The sequence below is a fragment of the Pempheris klunzingeri genome, chromosome 9 (genome assembly GCF_042242105.1).
Source record: "Pempheris klunzingeri isolate RE-2024b chromosome 9, fPemKlu1.hap1, whole genome shotgun sequence".
NCBI lineage: Eukaryota > Metazoa > Chordata > Actinopteri > Acropomatiformes > Pempheridae > Pempheris > Pempheris klunzingeri.
Window position 1 is genome coordinate 14,789,615 of NC_092020.1, and position 20,683 is coordinate 14,810,297.

A 20,683-nucleotide genomic window follows, 5' to 3' on the forward strand; every position below is an offset into this window, starting at 1 on the left:
TGCCTTCTCGACCTTGAAGCCAAAATATGTTATTCAACACTGAAGACAGTGCAGTATAGAGACATTATAGTTTGGACCTAATGTATTGTTTCCTTTATCGTGAACCATGAAGCATGGCAAAAATAAAACTGCTGCTCTGCACAAACAGTTTAACAAACAAAACATACAAAAATACAAAACACACAAAAAGACATCCATTCACTGCCTATGATGTGTGTGATTGTCTTTCTGTCAGAATTTGTCTACCGCATGAGTGCCGGACGTGGGGGTGTATAAGTATGGTAAGCGAGTGCCTGCTTGAGAGCATGCAAGCATGTGTCTGCTGCACATATGATTGTGTGCGCATGTATGCCCGTTATATTCAAATCCTGGCTGCTGCCGACAAGTAGCCCATACACAGTATTTTACAAACACCATGCCTTCTAATTCACTGAGATATCGAGCTCTCATTGTTGGGTAATTGCCACTGATGGAGAATTTTTTTTTTTATTTCATTCAACACAATCTGTGGTAAACTGAAATCAATGAGGCTGAATAGTGTATTAAAATTTGATCGGATCACTGACGACCAACAATGACAACAAACATGGAACAGAGCTCCTTTTTTGAACACACAAAGCCGCTCAGTGGTTTAAATGTTGTTCAGTGTGGCCAGTATAATGGCAGCCTATTGATCCTTTTAGAATTCATTCTGAGGCCCCAACTTTTTCCAGGCCTTCACATTTATTTTAAAAAGAAGGGCAGTGACACTATGTGTGTTGAGTTTTGGAATGTTCTGTGTTAATGTTTGATGTCTGCAGTGGGAGAACCACAATGAAGAAGGATCGGCGAGTGGATGCTTATAAGGACCCTTAGGTTGTCAGTGGCTGTGTTTTGTGCTAGAAATTTCTGATCTTCTGATATAGAGTCGCACAACGGGGGGTATGTTCAGCCAGATGCGGATCAAGATGTATGTGTATGTATGTGCTTGTGTACGTGTGTTGTATTGTATGCCTGGTGTGTGGAGCTTCTGTATGCACTGTGCATCTGTGAATATAATGGTGATTAATTAAGTAACCAAATAGCAAATTTTTTTAAACATATTTTATAGAACAAGAGCAGAAATACAGAGGAGGGGAGAAAAGTAGGTCATATTTTAAACTTAAAATATAATGAAGTTGGACTTGAAAAAGGAACATTCCTTGCAACCCTGTCTCTTTTATTCTCTACAGATTCATTAAAATGACAATTAGGAAACAATTAGTGTTTCTTTTTACAGAATACAAATACTGCACATGTGTGGTCAGTAAGTTCTATTTTATATTATTCTGTGTACACTGAACTGCACTTCTTTTACTTAAGGACTAAAATGGGCCCAAATTGACATTTTCTGTTTTTATCGGCAGCCTTTTTTCCTTTGCCTTTATCTCCACTTTCCTTCATCTTGTGCTTTTTACTCGCCACAGTATGTTTAGTCGACATTACAGCAATAAAAAGTCTCACCAAGCTTTAAGGAAACAAAAATCTTAAAAGATAGATTTTAGTAATAAAATCCATTCAGTTCCTTCTGGGGTGATTTCTGCCGTATATGTATGAAAAGTTAAGGTGCGAGAGAGAGTTTTCTACGGCGTGTTACATGGACCTGTGTTCCCTTAATCATCTTTTATACCATATGAAATAGAAGCCAGCATGACACCCCATGGCATCTCTGTCCACACCACCATGTGTTGCATTAAGGGTGTATTATGGCACGGACCAGTGACTCCCAGATGCGACAGCAGGGCTGATCATCAATTATTATACCTCAGTGGATCAAAATGAGCATATCTACTCATTCCAACATCCCCAGTGCTGGCCTGTGGCAGCTGAGCGACGGCTTACTGCACCTCCAACCCCCCTGTCCACCATCCCCTCTGCACCTGTGAGCTCAACGACACCAGCCTGAGCTCTCACCGAGGCAGAGGGACATGCCTCGAGACAACATCTGCCTCCCGTTGGTGACCCGTCGAGTTAAGCCAACTGCAGAATCAAGGGCATGCTTGTAGAGGTCCCTGATTTTATCATAACAAAGACTTTGCTGCCGCTGCTGCCTATAACTGGCTTCAGGAGACGTTCCAGTCTATTTTCTGCTAACACTGTGAAGCCACTAACACTATCTTTCTTTCTCTCTCTTGCCTTTCCATCTAAAATGAGCACCAAGGGATACATCCAAAGAATCCAGATTTATGTCTGTGAAGATGTCAGCCGATACTGTTACAAATATATTTTAGACACTTTGAAAAGAGTCATTGTAAATATTGTTAGGTATCTAAGTCAAATAAGGCAAAAAGGCATCTTTCTTGGGTTTTTACCATCCCACAGTGTTATTGTATGCAATGTTATGTTATGTCAGTATGGATACATTACAAATCCAATAACATTCCAGAAAAAAATAATTTTCCCACAAACTATTGGAAATATGCCATTTCCTTTTCTTCATGCAATTCATCCTACATATTCAAAATCAATTCTATGAAGATTTAGCTCACATGACTGTGCTGAATTATTTGGTATGAGCCCCTGCATGACAGATGTTTGACACTTGAAATCCAGCGGGACCCCTGGCTGAATGGAATCAGGGCAAATCAATGCAATCACGCAGGTGTCTAGGGGAAACGGGGACAAAGGGACACAGTCTGTTGGCCTGTTCGCCGCAGCTTCTAGCGAGGCTCGAACACCAGGTCTGCTTTCTGCTTCTGCATGGAATGGCACACAGCTGACTGACCTCACGAGTGCTACATTGCCTTGAGGTCCCCACAGATGCCTCACAAAGAGCCCGGGCAGAAGTGCCTTGCGAACTTTACCACGGCGAATGTGATGAATGCCCCAGATCGCTTGCTGTGGAGGGTAGACAACAACCGAGTTTATGTGTTCAGTGTCAAGCCCCTCAAAAGCCCCCTGTCATTTTCTCTTAGGCCAGACGGGGCATGCAGGGCCAACCTGAAAAAATCTACTCCCTCAGCATGTCCCGTCTGAAAACAACATCCTCCACCTTCTCTCTTTCTTCCTGCGCTCATTCAGCACAACTCATTCTTCCTTTCCTTGCCACACTGTCCCTCCATTTGTCAGAGTTACCAGCCTGTGAGTGGTTTCTGAAGTGATCCATTTGTCCGTGAATACCAATTTATCAACCAGTCAGTGCATACATTGATCGGGTGAGAACAGGGTCCTATACAGTGTGGTGGGGAGTAATCCTGTTCATGTGTGTGCATTCAGCACCTGGATTAAATCACAGCAGTGTCTCAGGATGCAGATTCATAACATACTGTAACCTGCATGCTTTGTTATATTCCAACCAATTGAATTAACTACTGGTAACTTCATCCGAATGTGAGTGTGTGAGCGCACGGGTGTGTGTGAGAACTGTTATGCATTACATTTATTGCAATTTTATGCCCGTGCTTGTGAAATTAATGATTTCACAGGAAAATATTGCATTTCTCATGAATGACACATTTTAGTTGAATTATGGTAATACGTGAAATATAGACAGATGGCATCATTGTTGTAGCCGTCTGTCATCATATCATTGATGTCATTGCAGCAATACTGCAGCTATCACTGTAAATTGAATCTCATCAAAACTGCAGTTTATCTCATGGTGATTTCTTCTTGAAAAATAAGCCTTCTTGAGAAAAGCAGCAATATAATTTCAAATTGGTCACAGCATGCCGTTCTCAAATTGTAAATTTCCCTAGTTTTTGTTCCCCTTTATCTGTCAGCGTACTTGTAACATTCACTTTGCTTGGATACATCAATAATTATGCTCTTTTTAGTACGATGAAGCTTTAAGGTGGCTTTGCTATATGTTTCTAGCCTGCTATCTAGTTCTGCAGCATATCAGGACAACCTAGGTCAATAACATTAAAGGCTGAAAGAGTTGGTGAAAATACAACCTCTGTGATGCTGTGGTCTGCTTAGCCTTCAGGAGACATATTGATGCACAGTTATTTTGGTCAATAAGTCCTTCTGAGCAGAGGCCATCCTTATCCTTGAGACCGACTGCATGTGAAAAATGAGAAAGGGATGAGACCATGCATTTTAATCTGTCTATGGCGCTATATCTTAGAAGGGAGGAAGAAGTGATGGGAGGGGAGAAGAAGCATGTGGGGAGAGAGATGTACTTCCTCTAACCCCGTCTCAGCTTCACTAATGCTGTTGTTGACAATAAACCATACCATTGGTTATAATGAAACACAACACCTCCGAGCCAGAGCATAATGGCTTTATTGAAATATGAAGCTGACTGACCTCTGACCTTGTGACAGAATCTATAGACAAACATAAAATCTCAAATTAGGAGATTTTGTATTCACATATTTCACAGATTAAAAATTTCCCGCTTCATAGTAAAATCCATCTCCATTTCAAAGATATAAATTATATATACTTTTTATGTATTTTTATATAAATATAAAACTATGTTGGCAGGAAATGAAATGGGACATATCTATAATGCAATGCTTTGAACTCAAGTTTAAACTTGGAAGTGGCAGATGTGTGTATTGTGTATACAGTGTGTTTATGTGTGTTAGTGTGCATGTTGCGTGAGCCAGGTGGAGTTGGAGGGAGGGACAGCAGCAGTTAAATTGAAGGCAAAAATGTTAATGCCAACACAAGCTCTCAAACTAAAAACGAAAAGGAGTGGGTTTTTTGTAAAAAAGCTATCTATAACAAATGGCATTGAATAAAACATAAGCACATTTATATTTTATTGCTTCCCATGTTTTCCTCCCGCTTCTGAAGGGAGTGAAAGTTTCTGCTCTTTTAGGCAGGTATAACCTCAGCTCATCACGTTGAAAGGACAGCATGATTCTTGAGAAACGTTGGGAGGTTTGTGGTGTCCAGATTGCTTCAAGGTTTAAAAGTTCAAGTAAGTTATTATTTCAGGAACTCTGACTTGGAGGTTTAATAGTTGTTTACTGGCTGCTTGGTTTCAAGCAGGTTAAAATGAATGAGGATAAAAATATTTGCTAGACTGCCTTTTGCACCACATGCCAAGGACACCATTAACATCCAATAAATACAGTAGATTGCCCATTTTTGATGTCAGGTATGGTGTTGTTCTTGTTAATTATAATGATTCATGTTTGATGTTGCTGAGATCATATCAGCTAGATGGGATCAGGGACCAATGTAGTTCACCTCTCTCGAACCCATCATTTCACAGCTTTAATATGCAGTCCGAGCCATATTCCAGTTTAGGAATCACAGAGTCAGTGAAATGGAACAAAGTGAATTGCTGGCTAGGGCCTTTGAGCCGCTATCCTTGTTTGAAGTCTCTCTCTTTCCCTGCCGAGTTCAGAATACATTGTCCAGAGACACGATCAAACTTGGCAGCTATTGATCCTTTCCAAAACCAGACACAAGACTTACGGAACATGTTAACAACTTCAGAATGAGTATTTTAATTGTACAAGTCTTTGAAAAACCCACTCAAGTCACAGGGCTGCTGAGTGAATTTGAAGGAGCAACTTTTGGACAGTCAAACATCGTATATCCAGCCAACTTTTCTGTTTTTCTCTTATTAATCTTGCTGAACTCTCTGAGTATTCAAATCACATCTCTCAGGGCACACTAGAGTATTAACACATCATGCTGAAATACAATACAATACAATAAAATCAACGAGAAAAATTATTTTTTTCGATTAAAAGAATATTTAACCCCTTGAAATAGTTGAATAAAATAACTAAATACATAGAAGTTAATTAGAAATGGTTAAAGATAAGACAACTTCTGTTGAACAATCCTCTGTGTCAGTTATAATGTCCTGTAGACTTACAGTGCAGTTGGCAGTTGGTTTTACATTTTAATGAAACACTGCTTGTCTGTTTGAATTTATTTTTAAGTAAGCTCTCAACACTATGATAATGAGTTCAACCTCCATTACATGTGTTATTTTCTTCTGGTCATGACACTGAAGCACTTCCATTGGTATGAAAATTGTAAATGCCATGCACTGATTGTCCGGAAATCTTTTAATATCTTTCGGGGTCGTCTTGGTGATATCTGGATGATTGTACCAGAAAGCTCCCGTCTAAACTTCACAGGAGTCTTTGGCATGGCAACAAAGAAGGAGCCTAATACTCTAGAAAAGGGGGTTTCTAACATGACACTTTTCAGTCGTTTGAAGAAGGGTGGAAAGAGATTTCTGCGAGCTGAGTTGACTCCTCCAGATCAATAACTCGTCTCTCTCTCCAAGACTACTGGTGTGGCATTTGAACCAGATAAAACAAGAGTTCCCCTCCACCTCACCTCTGAGAACTGAACACTTCCACCAAATCCCAATCGGTAAAGAAGGATACAGATGAGTCCATCTAAATCCCCCTCTGACTCAGCTATAGACCCCCGGCGGTAAAAAAAAGGAGAGAGAAAAAAAAAATCTCAAATCATCTTAAAAGGAAAGGTCCAATCTATGTAGGTTAATACTCACTGTTGCTTCATTTAGCTCAGTTGCAGGCCCATTGGGGCATCTGTAAAAAGTTCTGGGAGCCAGAAGGCACAAAGGCTTTTATTTATTTATATGGAGGAGAATATACAGCATGAAGCAAACTGGTGCAAATGATGTGAAAAAAAGAGGTTGGAAGACGTTATCTTGTAGATTGTAGGAAAACTGCAAGAAAAGGAATGGGCTGCATTACCATTTTATGTGTAGCATGAATTAAATATACACACAGCAGCCAGAATATCTTTAATAACATGAAAATATGTAAGGTCCTGATGTGAAATGAATGAGAAATGCTTCCTTCCATCTATCAACAACCACCAGCAATGTATCCTGAAGCGAGGCACTTCATTTCTTAATTACTTTGGTGAATCTGCTCATTTGTCAGCAGCAGATGACGAGATGGGCCTGCAGAAGTAAAAGGTTGCAGTGGCAGCCCTTAAGTGTGTAAATGTGGAGAGGGGCATTACTATCAAAGAGAATGCCTGCTCAGCCAACTTTACATGAATTATGGTTGAGTAAAGAAATCAAGCCTAACAGTCTTACAACAGTTCACCATCCTTCTAACCTGTGGTCAGCCAATTATACTGATCTTGCAACAATGTTGGACTTTTAACTCTCTGAACAAGGGTCCTCTTCTCCCTTGCATGTCAGCTTAGTCTTTCCCCCTGGTCGCTGATGACATTGTAACACTAATTACAGCTAATTGTTCTATGCTGAATGGATTTAGTCACATTGCAAATGATATGCCATTGGTCAGTGTCACAATGTTTCCACAGAAAAATTCAATAGGGAATGGAAATTTGCACAAATGAATGTAATTAAGAAGCACATTCATTACTTCTAATTGCATATGAGAACCCTCAAAGTGAAACTGAGATTGGACTCATATGAATAATTAATGCAGCTAACTGTACTGAACACTATGGCGTTGTTGGCGTCACATAATGATGTGCTAAAGCACTGGTATGAATGACAAATTCTAGTGTTACAGTTTTGCACCAAGGCTGGTCCCATTTAATTGCAAAGTTCCAATCACAACCAGCCAACAGTTTTTTCATGCTCCCTCATGAAATCCCTTTATTCATGGGCAGATTGTGTCTAGACAGGAGAATACCAATCTTAGTACAAGCTTGGCTTTGGCGGCCAGACATACAGGGTACACTCGGAGGTTTAAGTATTAAAAATTCAAGTGGTCCCAACGTGTTTGGCACACTAGATTAAGTCAAGTGGCCTTTTCCAAAGACAACAAAAAAGGGCAGTTGTAAATCAGCCAAGCAGAAACTCTCTGAGCCATTATGAAAATTTTGGACGTACAGAAATCAAAGACTTGAGAACTAAACCTCCACAAAGTATGAACTCAGCAAGCCTTTAATCAGATTATATGTCGACTAGCATCAGGAATTATACAATGTGCTATAAAAGCCAAACAAAATTGTACAAAGTGGAGAAAAATAAATAAATATCAAACATAATCATTGGTTGAAATCTCATATTTGATAAAGCAATTCCCATTTGTAAAAACTCTAATTTTATAATACACTGTGCAGCATGTTTAAAACTTTAATCTTATTATACTTGCAGTGTTTAAAAGGGATTGGTTTATCTTAATAGCAGATTTAGATCTTAGACAGACAAGGTGTAAGCTGGTCATTTGAAAGCCATATGCTACAGATTAAGATATGGCACTATACTGTACGGCTTTTTCATTTTTCTTCCACTGACTAATGGACTACTTCAAAACTGCCTTTAGTGAGCGGCTTGTAAGTGGGCAAAAGCACAAGCTCTTAAATCTCTCAACTCCAACAACAGGAGGAAGAAATAAGTATATTATAACTCGTCCAGAGAACAAAATTGTGTATTGTTTGAAAAATGTGAAGGATTTAGACTCAGGGATTTGCTCCCACTTTGCTGCACTGGCTTAGCGCTGTTCCCTGTTCGTGACATGATGATTCCCATCATTCACCACAAGCCTTTCAGGACATCATTAAGCCAACATCAACGTAACAACACAGGCTGCGCAAAATTAATAAATGCATGACCAAAACAAAAACACAAGATGTAATTATTTGTTGTCAGCAAAGCTTAACTGATCACAAGTACAATCATGTCACTCAAAACAAGGCCAATGGTCATTACTTTAAAAAAAACCAACAACAACAACAAAACAACAAAATCCACAGAACACAATGTCTAAGCCAAGATGGGTCAAGGATGACGTTTTCATCAACTGGATGCTTTTAATATTCCATGTAAAACAGTGGTCTTAGTGGTTCCAGGAAATGTCAGTCACCTCTGATGCCCAGATGCCGAGACCTCAGTAAAACCTTACTGAAAACAGAGCATGTCACTGCACTGAGTCACTATATGAGAGAATTTCAGCTCCACATCTTTCTCATTAGAGCAAAGAGACGCATTGCATATCATTATGCATTCCTGTTTTTGATGCTTTGATGAAGTGTTGCAATTTGGCCAAAAGGGACAGGTACGATTCATCATGCCTAATTGTTCTGGATGTGTAGTTCTGTAAAAGCCAGTCGTCAGATGTATGGGGGAGGGACCAAAAAACACACATGCTAATGATATTCATTTGCAGCTTTTATCTATTTGTTGAGACAGAGGAGGAAATATCAAAACCTTTGGAACAATATGTGACAAAAGAGCTGACAGCAAAAGACTGATGGCAGGGTGGTGAAGTAAGCCTGGAAGGGGAAGCAAGAGCCCATAAAATGAACAGCCGCCTAACTCATAAATAATAGAAACATAAAATGTCATATGAACTTTATTTCAAGAGTGGGTGGTCTAATAAAGATGCAGGTTTAAAGAGGAGTAGAGAAATTCATTGTCATAAGAAGGCCACATGGCTTGCCTTTGGCACAGACAATTATTCAGTGCAAGTTGACATTCAGGTCCAAGCCGAAGCACCTTTACGAAACAATACTGCATTTGACTTCTGAAATTCTCTTTCTACCATTGCTTGAGTCTTTCAATCTCTCAGCTCTATTTCTTCCTCTTCACTTGGAGTCATTCCATCTCCTCGCCCCTCTTTCCACTTTTCCTTGTTCTTTCTGCTTTACAAATTGAGACGACATGATAAGAGATTGCCACCGCCATGCCAGCCTGGTGCTCATTGATAAAACCATATCTAATCCATCTTAGGCCCCCCTCTGTCACCAAGGCACTGAGACGGTCAACATGCACAGGAGCCATCTCTCTTTTTGAACTGAGTAGCACAGAGCCAGAGTGCATCTTAAAACTTCTGGAAGGAGAAAATGAAGCCGGATGAGTCAGACTACTTTCACTGTGGCTGCAAATGCTGCGAGAGTGTGTGAAAGCATGTGTTAAATCTGTAGCAACTAAAGGCAAATGAAAGAACTTTTGTGATTTGAGGTTAGAATATATGGAGGTCTAAAGTGTATTTACTTAAATTATACAAATGCTAAAATTGGACCACCAGTATTTCTTAGAAGTGCGGAAAGGCAAGCAATTCATATCTGAAAGCTGCGTAGTCCTAGAGATATTTCATTAATACATATATATTCATGTTAATTTCATTAATCAAATCACTGGATGATTTAGGATGATCAGGTCCTGTCAGCTTTTAACCTTATACACACGTTTACATATTTTCTATAAAACACCAGTAGGAATTACACCGACTTTCATATCATTTGGTGTGATAAGGTTAGAGAAGTGCATTACAAGTGGCTTTGTCGCCAAATAACTAAAATTACTTTTCTAATATCTAACTGCTAGGTATCAGTAGGTATTCCGTGAACACTCTCAGTCCGCTGTGATTTTTAATGCAGCAATTTGTTAAAGTACACATGCATTTACTACATTAGCATGGTCTTCTATCTAAAACTAATGCACTTCAACAAATATTACCCCAGAGGGAAAGTGGGTAATAAGTGCAGTATTTGAGTAATTTTATGAGGTATGAGATGTTTATGTCACTGAATATTAATGAGATGATGAGCAATTGCCTCTGTATATGAATGAATCACATATATGAATCACTGCTGTCACCATGCTGAATACATTAAAGAGAACAGCTGGGGAAGGAGAGGTTTGATCATTGGATGTATGTGTTTGTATGTGTGTTTATACACGTGCCTGGTGTACAGATGTGTGTGTGTGAGGGAATATGGAGGTCAGCTGGTTAGGCTATCTTGTATGAAAGATTTCTTGCTGTAACCTGCAATATCCTGTTATCAAAAATAGGAAAATCACAATGGGATGGACCTTTGCATGTAAATGAACAGGAAGCCATCGCCAGGATGTCACCCATCTTGTCTAATGTCTCACAAATGCATTCACAATCACACTCACACTGACACCCCAGTCCTGGACCTGTCAGCACAGCTGCTGGGGAGGCAGATGCACCAAGGACTGTTGTCTCACTTACAGCTATGACACAATGGCTATACTTGCCGTAGGTGTATGCAAAGTAATCTATTTCTACCTGTCCTGTAGATTTTCTCAGATGGGTAGAAAAAAGAAGAGTCTTGGTTTTTTGACAAGTAACTGTGCAATAGCTAAAGCATTTCTGGCAAAGATACACAAGGGCCACAGGAGGAGTGAAGGTCTGCTCCAATTTGAATCTCGATACAGTGTGCAATATGTAATGCAGGGTTACCTCCAGAAAATAAAATCTGATTCACCAGGACTAAAATATCCAACTTGAAGTGGGGGGGGGGGTGACAAGGACACATTGATAGGGGAGTCAGAATAGCCTTGTTCATGTTAAGGTGGAGCAAAATCATTTCAGCAGTATCATTGGCATGCAGGCTTTGGATGTGCACTACCACTGGTGGAGAAACCCAGGAGCCTCTGTGGTGTGTCTTAAGCACTCTTCTTTTTCCCTTCAGCCAGTTATTTGAGCAATGATTTAAAAAAAAATCTGTTGTATATGTATGAGCACAGAGTTGTGCATCCCTGCGTTCAATGGAGCTTTTTATGGAGAACATCATTGGGCAGCAAGCCATGCAGTGACAGCTGTCTTGTGAATCATTTGAATAAATTCAGCAACAGAGTTACAACTTCAGAGGTAAAATTCCCCTTATGCCGCACAGCTTAGCAGTGGACAGCATTTACAAAATTCAGCCAAATGCAAAATTAACTGTCAATAATAAATGCACCATTGTGCAAGTTACATCCTTAATGTTATTCTGCACTTCCATGACAACAGCATACTGCTTATTTTGAGCAAATCCAATTTATTAACATAATGTGACTGGAATTATTTTAGGAAAACACTAAATATGGGACACGGAACAGGAGTTTATTTCCCCTTTTTCGTGCAACCCTCCTTCTTGTTAGACTTCTTCAACAAAACTGTTGTACTGCTTCTCTAAAGAATGACCTCACAAAAACAGCATGTTTGAAAATACAGATTTTTTGTGTATCTATCTTGTTATTAATTATTTGACAGAGAATGGTTGCAGGGCTATGATGTCACGATGACAATCTTAGCTGTAAATCCAGAAAATTATTTTACTGTCTAAAAACACTGATGGCCACGTGCTAAGTGAAAAGTTCTGCCTCGAAAATCGATAAATAAACAAATACATGATAATAATGAAAATGAAAAATATAGAATAACATTTTTCAGAACAGAGCAAAATTCAGTACTCACTAGATTCAGGGTCTGAGTTTCCATCTCCCTCAGTGCGGCTGTTAGGCGATGTTTGCTCATAGTACTCCTCCTGGGGGAAGCTAAGGGGAAGAGGTTGGGTAGTGCTGGCCGTGCTGCTAGGCTCTGGGTCACCCAGCCCGCTGTCACTGCAGCTCTCCTGGGAACCGTCTGGAAGATGGAAAGTCACACGACGCTGGGTCTGAAACACACCAACAAACAAAAAAAATATATGCTCTGTTAGAAACTCTTCTGTCCCATTTAAAATGCCCAAAAGTGTTAAGAAAATAGAAGTGTAGTGTTGGTAGAATAAAACCATTAAATAATAAGTCTGAGAGCCACTGCAGTACAACAGAGAAGAACCAAATACCAGCAGGATACATCATTTAATTATTAAGGGCCCTAAAATGTTAATCTGCTCTGACACTAAATACAGTTCTTACTCTTTTACTAGATAGATAGATAGATAGATAGATAGATAGATAGATAGATAGATAGATAGATAGATAGATAAGATATAAATGAAATTTTGTGGTGCTTATAATATTGAAAAAATACATTTAACTAATTAACAGCAATGGTTCTTTCCAAAAAAGTGTCAACTTACTCTTGATAATCTATAGAAAAAATCAACAACAGTTTTCAGAGACTGTTTTAGCATCAGAAAGTCGTTTCAATGATCACAGTGAGGTCTGTCCAGAGAAACAAGAAACCTATTGTTGTTGAATTCATAAAAACCTAATATTTCTATTCTTTGAGCACCACAACTGAAATTGTTTTCATCACCATTGTATTGGGGCGAGGACTGAAATCTCAGACATGGAAATAGAAAAGAATAATATGTTTTGGTGTTTTTATTTTTCTTAATTGGGTGAACTGACCAACCTTGTGTAAAGCCTTAGTGAGTCAATTCAAAGTTGTAGCCTTGAGCTCGTTACTGCAATACTTTTGTGTATTCGTATCAAAACACTGACCTGTTTATTATTAACCAGAAAGAAATACTTAAAATCACGTTCTTAAGCAGTTTGTTGTTCCACAGGTGCATGCACCATGGTTTAAAGAAAGCATTCATTAAAGGTATTCTCTCTGCTCCTAGAGAGAGTCTTGGCACATTGCAGCTGATAAAAATGATTAATATTATCATGAGTGGTTACAACAATGCTTGTTTATGGGTGAATGAGTACCGTGAGATGGCATTTAAGAGGGAAATCCTTGCCTAATTGTATCAAGTGTTGTTGTTACATGCCCAGCACTGTACCTGTCATCCACTATTGCTTTTAGTTGGAAAATTTGCCAAAATTGCATCCTGTCACCAGGTGGACTAATTGAAACGGTGACCTCATCAGCCAAAAATGATTTCTAGTCTGTTCAGTCTGGTGAATTACTTTTCAGATAATAAACTGACTATGAAATTTATAATTGAGACTTCCCGGCTTGATAATAGATGGCATGTGTATTAACAGGTTGAACTATGTCCTACTTTTTCCTGCTCACCCAGTTTAGACACTAAAGAAGTGGAAATGTGTGTGGAGGCTGAGACTTTGATTTGTAAAGTCTTGGGGATCACAGGAATGTGGGCATTTTCTTCTGAAAGGTGCAGGTCCCTTTGATTTCTCAGGAGGTTTACAGAAGTTCATGTTGCGACCTTTCTTTGGAGCTAAAAAAGAATTCCGTATGTGGTGTCTACATGTTAGCAATTCCTCCGGAAAAACAAAGTATGCAGTTATAATCCATAGTCAAGCACACTGGGTAATCTATAGGCACCACTAGTTTAATGTCTTTAGTTTTTTATATCTTTTGCTTCGAGTATGACAGCAAAAAAATGAGGAGAACTGACTTGGCTTTGAGGTAATATCTGTAAAACTGAGCATTGTCACAGTGATATATACTGTAGCTTGAATTCATGCCTTCACATGATTCCCTGAGTAACATCATACTGCATCACACTGCAAAAGGGCATAAAACACATAAAACATAATTACGCCCTCAGCTTCAGTTATTGCGGTGAATTTTATTCATCCCATTATTCAAACTGATAAGAGATTTTTTTTTTGAGAGCAAATACAACTGGAGCACAAATGACTATCTTGATTTTTTTCATCGCTATAGCAATAAAAGCGATATGCAAGTCCTGAATTAAAAACTTCATTAACACATGCTCCTTTACGCTCAGGAGGAGATGTGTCTGCATGAACATATTTTTCCTTAGACACTATAGTGCATAGATAAAGCACTTATTGTTCTTTGATAAGACTAAATAAGGTTTGGAATATAGGAGAGAGGGAGAGGGAAATAAAGTCTGGCACTAATAAAGGACAAACTGCCAAAAACCAAGTGCACAAAAAGCGTCATTTAAAAACTATCAGAGAAGGATGACTAATCTAAATCCACACAATTAGCACCCTGAAAGAACAACTGAGTGGTTTTCAGTGCTGTGATGTTGAAACAGCTAGCTAAATATTCTATTTACTTGATTCATCTAGATCCTGAGGCCACAAATCATTGTGTGTTAGTGTTTGTATAAGTGCACGCTAGTATGAAAAAGACAGATAAGAAATAAGAAGAAAAAGAGTGGAAAAAAGGCTATGCAGTCCAGGAAAGAAACGGAAGAACACACACAGCCATCAACACTTGTGTGAGATAATAATTAAGAAAAAAAAAAAGGATCTTTGCTGCTGCTGTTTCTATTAAGAAAATATGTGAGACGTATCTAATTGCATGTAGTGCACTAATTTCTGAATCACATGAAATATATCATGCAGGTCTCTTTAAAGGTGCACTACTTAAGATTTGTCCAGAATTTTAGTTTAAAACATTAAAAACTGAAAATATGACCAGAATGTGAAGAAATAACAATATAGATATTATGTCAAGAGATATCTACTTAAGTTAGCATTCTAATTAGCCAGTCTGTCCTGTCTTGTTAAAATGGATCTATAGTGCAACTAACGACAGTACAAACTGTACCGAAAAACATTTCAAATGACGTCAATATGAGGTTTTGCTTGTTTGGTGTTAGCGATTTGGTCAAACATTGCGTATTCTTGGTCAGCTGTCATTTAGTTGTCGGCTTCTTTTATAACTGCTAACTATAAAGTTTTATCATATGAACCTACACAATCTAAAATAGTGTCACTGCTTTAATTAGTAAATCATGTAATTCTTGCACAAGGGGTAGGTGAAATGTTTTTGTTTGGAGCAGGTAGTCCATTCTTACATATTGCACCTTTAAAATTAATCCTACTTTTACTGCATGTGCTGTGACATGTGCTGGCAAATGACAAGGTATCTTTCTAAAGTTCTGCAAGGCAAGAAATGTTTTTCCCACTCCTTGTGTGGTTTTATTCATTTTCTGAGAAAGAGAGTAGACAAATACCTTGTTGGCAAAGTCATATAGTTATTTGTGCCATGCTTGCCCACGCTTTCCAGTAGTCTAAATATCTACTTGTTCTCAAACGGCGTTGGCAGCTGTTTCTCAAATTACTGGAGGATGCACGCGAAAGCAAAGTCCAGGATCCAGCAAAAGAAAGAGCCCACTTATGGAAGGTTGGCAGCTCTACAAAAAGCATGCTTCCTCTCCACATGACTCTAATTATTGGAAACAATGGCTTCCAAAATCTATTAGAACAAACAGCTGTCTGTGACAATTAGGACACAATCATTTTGCATAGGGGAGGGTCTTCATTTTTAGACTGCTGTTTATTTGAGTCCATTCAACTTGGTGCCAGATGTTAAGAAAAGCCTAATTTGATTTCACTGTGCACTCAATACTAAGTTGTTTAGTGCTACAATATTAATTACAATTAAACACAATTAATTGGTCTTAAATAAATAAAAGTTTTGCTCTCAGTAATGCCTACTGTGAATAAAACATTAATGTTGAAAGACAAACATGACAAACAAAAACAAACATTCACAGAGGAGTCAAGGTGAGTGTTTTGCTAAGCATTATCACTTATTTAAAGAAGCTGCCAGAAATCCATAAAGCAAAGACAAGCTGCGGTAAGAGATATCAAGACCAAACAAAGCCCGTTCAGCCAGATAAAACACTGCCTTGAGAAGTATGTACACAGAGATAAAATGAACAGGAGAGATGCATGCCAAGTTCTCGCATATAACAAGCCAGCCAATCCCAAACCCTCCCTCTGGTAACCACCCAGACAATAGGCAGATGGGGCTGGATTCACGGGTTACCGGATTAGGAGTCCATTATATTTAGATATAAAGGATGAGAGGCCAAGTGGTCGGCACCTTGTCCTTTGGTAGACCACAGCTCTTCAAGTTGTATTATAATATATACCTTTTCCCCGACTACCATTTTCTAGAAACAGCAGAGAAGTCACTGGCGCACAGAGGAGGCCTTGGCTGACAACCACCTCACTTTGAGTGATAAACAGGGACCACTTAGGAGTGAATCAGGGGAGATTGGCTCTGCCATTTCAGATAAGGATCAGCTTGCGGGCACACCTAGACCTGCATAAATCTGTTCTGAAGAGATGGTGATTTGTCATGTTGCACCTGTCTTATGTGAAGGAAAAAAGCCCCAAAAAAACTACAGCAGTAGCAAGGTATTGATCCAAAAAAGGCTGTCCCACATGTCTCTACTCTGCTTGATGTCAAAACTGTGCAACATCACAAAAATGTTTAGCACTTTCACTTTGTGGGTGTGTCCTTTCTTTTTGTACATGCTGTTCCAGTGCCTATTAAGTGTGAGGTGATTTGCCACTGTGTGCGAAATAGTGAGTTAGCGGGAACATGCAAGAAGGAGGTGATTCTAGCAAGTGGGCTGAGAGAATACTTGATGATTTTTTGACAAATCAAATGAATTTTTATCGTTTAATCTGTGACTGAGTCATCTGCTATGATGCTATGCTGATCTTCTCTGTGCAACACAACCTCTGCAAGGATGCCAAAACCTGGGACAATATACATATAAATATACATACATATATATATTTTAGTGCACAGAAGTGTATATGTAATAAAGTGGGGAAGTGGGGTCTTGCACTACATCATACACGTTTGCACACTAAAACACAACAATGAATAACAGATATCTATCAATAGTATAAATCCACATTAAATAATATTAGAACTTTATTACAAAACTGTGGCACTGCTCTCCAAAGACAGAGGTTAGGACTAAGGATTTCACAGTAGCAACATTTGCTGCTGCATCTGGAAAAGTTTGAGTAAAATATTATTGTGCGAAGTGCAGAAATAACTCTTACAGTCCTAGTAAACTCTGTGACTTTATGCAGACTGGTACTGCAAGATACAAAGTGTAACTGACACACTAAGAAGGAAAGAGAGGGTATGACGGTCAGATTTCACAACAATTGGATTTCATGTTAAAGACATCTTATGAGGGAGTGTGAACTACACTTGAGCTAAATTGAATTCAGCTCAAGCTTGAAAAAAAAATAACATTACGCTAACAAAGCAATTTTAAGAAAAAAAAAAGAGAAAGATAAGAGTTGAGACCTGAACATGATGAATGGATCAGTCATTGCTTTTGGATGAAAACGTTGCATCTCCAGAATATTTATGTATTTTGTAGGAAACACAAGGGTTTCATAATCCAAATGGTTGCAGAATCTTACAACATAAGTTAAAAGGTTTAAAGGTTCCATGCCATGAAATGCATTTTGTGCAATTAATCGCACAATTAGGTGTCATAAGTTGCAATAAATCACTTTTTTTTCAAGACTTAAGTTTGAAGTAATGGATCAACGTAAATGTATTTAAATTTAAGTATACTTCAATGCAAATACAATTGTTTAATAGCCTCTTGTGAACTACAGATTTCTAATAAAACTGTCAAGTTAAAAGACATATTTCCTCTATTCATATTCTTATTATACAGAAATAATAACAGAACCCAGACCCATACGTCATATGTCATATAAGTGCTATTTACAGATCACTCAAAGCCGAGGCCATTGAAATTAGGTATCAGTTTAGAAGGTAATCATAGATTACATGCACTAAAAGCTGGTCAAATGTTACTAATTACTAAATATTACTAAAATAATTTAAGTGAAACTTGGTCTGTACATTTGTTACCTGACTTACAGTACTGGAGTACTTGTTTTTCTAAGAACTGAAGTATTCAAAAGTGCAGGAGATGATGCTTCCCTTGAAAGTTGTATATGCACAGTACTGATCAGGCCGGATGTATGGATCAGTTGGTGACACTGTTCAAAAAGTGCAGCAAGAACTTTGAACTTGACTTACAAGCTCAACTGGAAAGCTGCTTTTTACATGGGGAACTGTATTTACCAACTTTTACTCTGTCACAATACTTACTTTATCCTATTGTCCATACCCCATTCAAATTAGTAGAGGGCTAGCCGGCTTGGCGGGCCTGAGACGCAAGTACACATGCTCTATGGGTCCAACGATGTGGAACATCAGGGTACTTATACACCCAGGAAGTTGAACTATTTTGGCTTAATTGACTCTCTGTATTGAGTTCTCTTTATACATCCATGGTTCATGCTCAGGCTTCGAGGAGCAGACCAATCAGAGCAGACTGGACTTTTCAGGGGTTGTTAAAGAGACAGGAGCTAAAACGAAGCATTTGTGACAGAGGCTGAAAATAACTAGAAAGTAAAGCTACACACAAGACCCTGAAAATGAGCATAATATGGGACCGTTAAAATTGAACTGTGGTTTTCAGGTTTTCAAATGGCAACAACAATATGTAATTTCAGGAAGAAAGAATTTAGGGGTGACTTGCAGATTTATTATAGGTGTAACTTCTGTACACAGAAAAACAACAGTAACAGACCAAAAAATACTCTAATGATGCTTGATGAAATGCACATGCAAGACAAAGCAGAGAACATTGTGTGTAAGACTTACATTCACAGAGGTTATCTTGCCGAGCTGACAGGCCTCCTGCAAAGACAGAAGAACAGTCATTTCACATCAGTGTCTGACTGTAATTCTACAGAGGATTTACTATGGAAATGGATATTTGAATCCAACAAAGGAAACCACACTGAGAACTTTCCAGTCTTCTGAAAGTCAGTCAGAGTTCACTCACAATTGACAACCTCATAGATTTGGGGGTTTAAAGTCTTTTTTTTAAGTTGGAATTGAGATTTAGGATACATATTGATTTCTTCCTCAGACGCAGAGTTTGAACAGCACATTTCCGTGCTCAGTCGGCATACCAACAAACAGGGCTGCAGAGTACACACCCTCTCCCCAGAAATGTAAAGAATAGGGCAAACCTGACATCCTGACAACACAAGCCATACAACTGACACTTTGATAAAGATGTTTTCTCTGCATGTCAGGGAGGAAAGTGAACAGAATATCAAATGAAGCATCAAAAATTAACAATAAACAGCGACAAGCTTCTAAATTGGGAACAAAAGACACCCGCAAGCCTGCAAAATAGCATCCTCTCTCTGGGGACTGAGATAACTCACAGAGAGATAAGAGTATTTAATTTTTAATCACCAATTTTGTTTTCTTTGTACTGTGTATAATAATCTGAGTACATGACTTGATTTGCAAAGGAAATAGAAGAAATCTGGCAGTGAGGAGGCACTTAGACAGGGGAGAAGCAGAGAGGACTGCTGGAGTGGAACGGTAAAACAATGAACAGGAAACAAGTTCATGTCAACAGATTATCCCGCCATAATTGTTCACCAAGGGATGCTGCTACTGACTGAATGGTAGATTTGTACACCCAAAGCTATTAGTCAAAAACAAAATGGAGCTTCATGGTGGACAACTAAACTAAAATGTAAGGTCTCAAATCTCCAAACATATTTAAAGGTTGTATATATGGGATTTTGAATGTTAATATTGCAGCAAACAACTACTTGCTATGTATATAGATATAGTGGAGTACAGGTGTACTGAGCAAAGAATAAAGTCACACTCCCTCTGTGTGTGTTGTAATCCGAACTTCTCTTTTGGTGTTGGTAGCTGGTCCGGCCGCGCGTGCATATTAGTGCAAATGAGTCGTTCAGTGAGCGAACCCAGTAGCACAGTAGGCTGCACACTCACTGTGCCGAAGAGTGAGTAAAAGCTGCTGCTCAGCGACAGACTCTCATTCAGTGAGCTACACAGTAGCACAGCAGGCATTGTGTCATTTAACATAGTTGTTTACTTTTTTAGACTGAAAAGAGGGGTTCTCAGTCAGCGGCTGTGTATAGAACCAATGCTGTAGTGTGACATCTAATGATCTGAATCTCATATATAGGACCATTTGTGTAACCATTAAATCTCTCACAGCCATAGCATATCTACTGTATGTGCTTAAACAAAAGTCAAGCTCACTGTCTGTTGTTGGCTAAACCAGCAAAGTTTTCTGCGAATATAAAGAAGATGTCGTCCACAGCTTATCTCTTCCTCAGCAGTTCCAAGACTATATTTCTTAAATATAATTTTTGTAATATGGTTGTAATCATTTTTGGCACTGATAGCCACTATGGCACTGGTCCGCCCTGAGGTAATATCTTAGTTTCATTTCAGTGCTCCAAGTTACTTTGCGACACTAACTTAATCTCATGCCCAATCTCAAAAGTGCTATATAAGAATACATTATAAAATGTCATTAA

At 38.7% G+C, this 20,683-nt stretch overlaps 1 protein-coding gene across 1 annotated transcript in view; it reads right to left on the bottom strand.

Annotated features, from left to right (window-relative positions):
* pcdh11 (protocadherin 11) overlaps positions 1–20,683 on the bottom strand; it is a 116,301-nt gene that overhangs the window by 29,233 nt on the left and 66,385 nt on the right. The window contains exon 3 of the mRNA XM_070836408.1: positions 12,105–12,303. Within this exon, the coding sequence (XP_070692509.1) occupies positions 12,105–12,303 (199 nt within the window). The remainder of the gene's footprint in view (positions 1–12,104; positions 12,304–20,683) is intronic.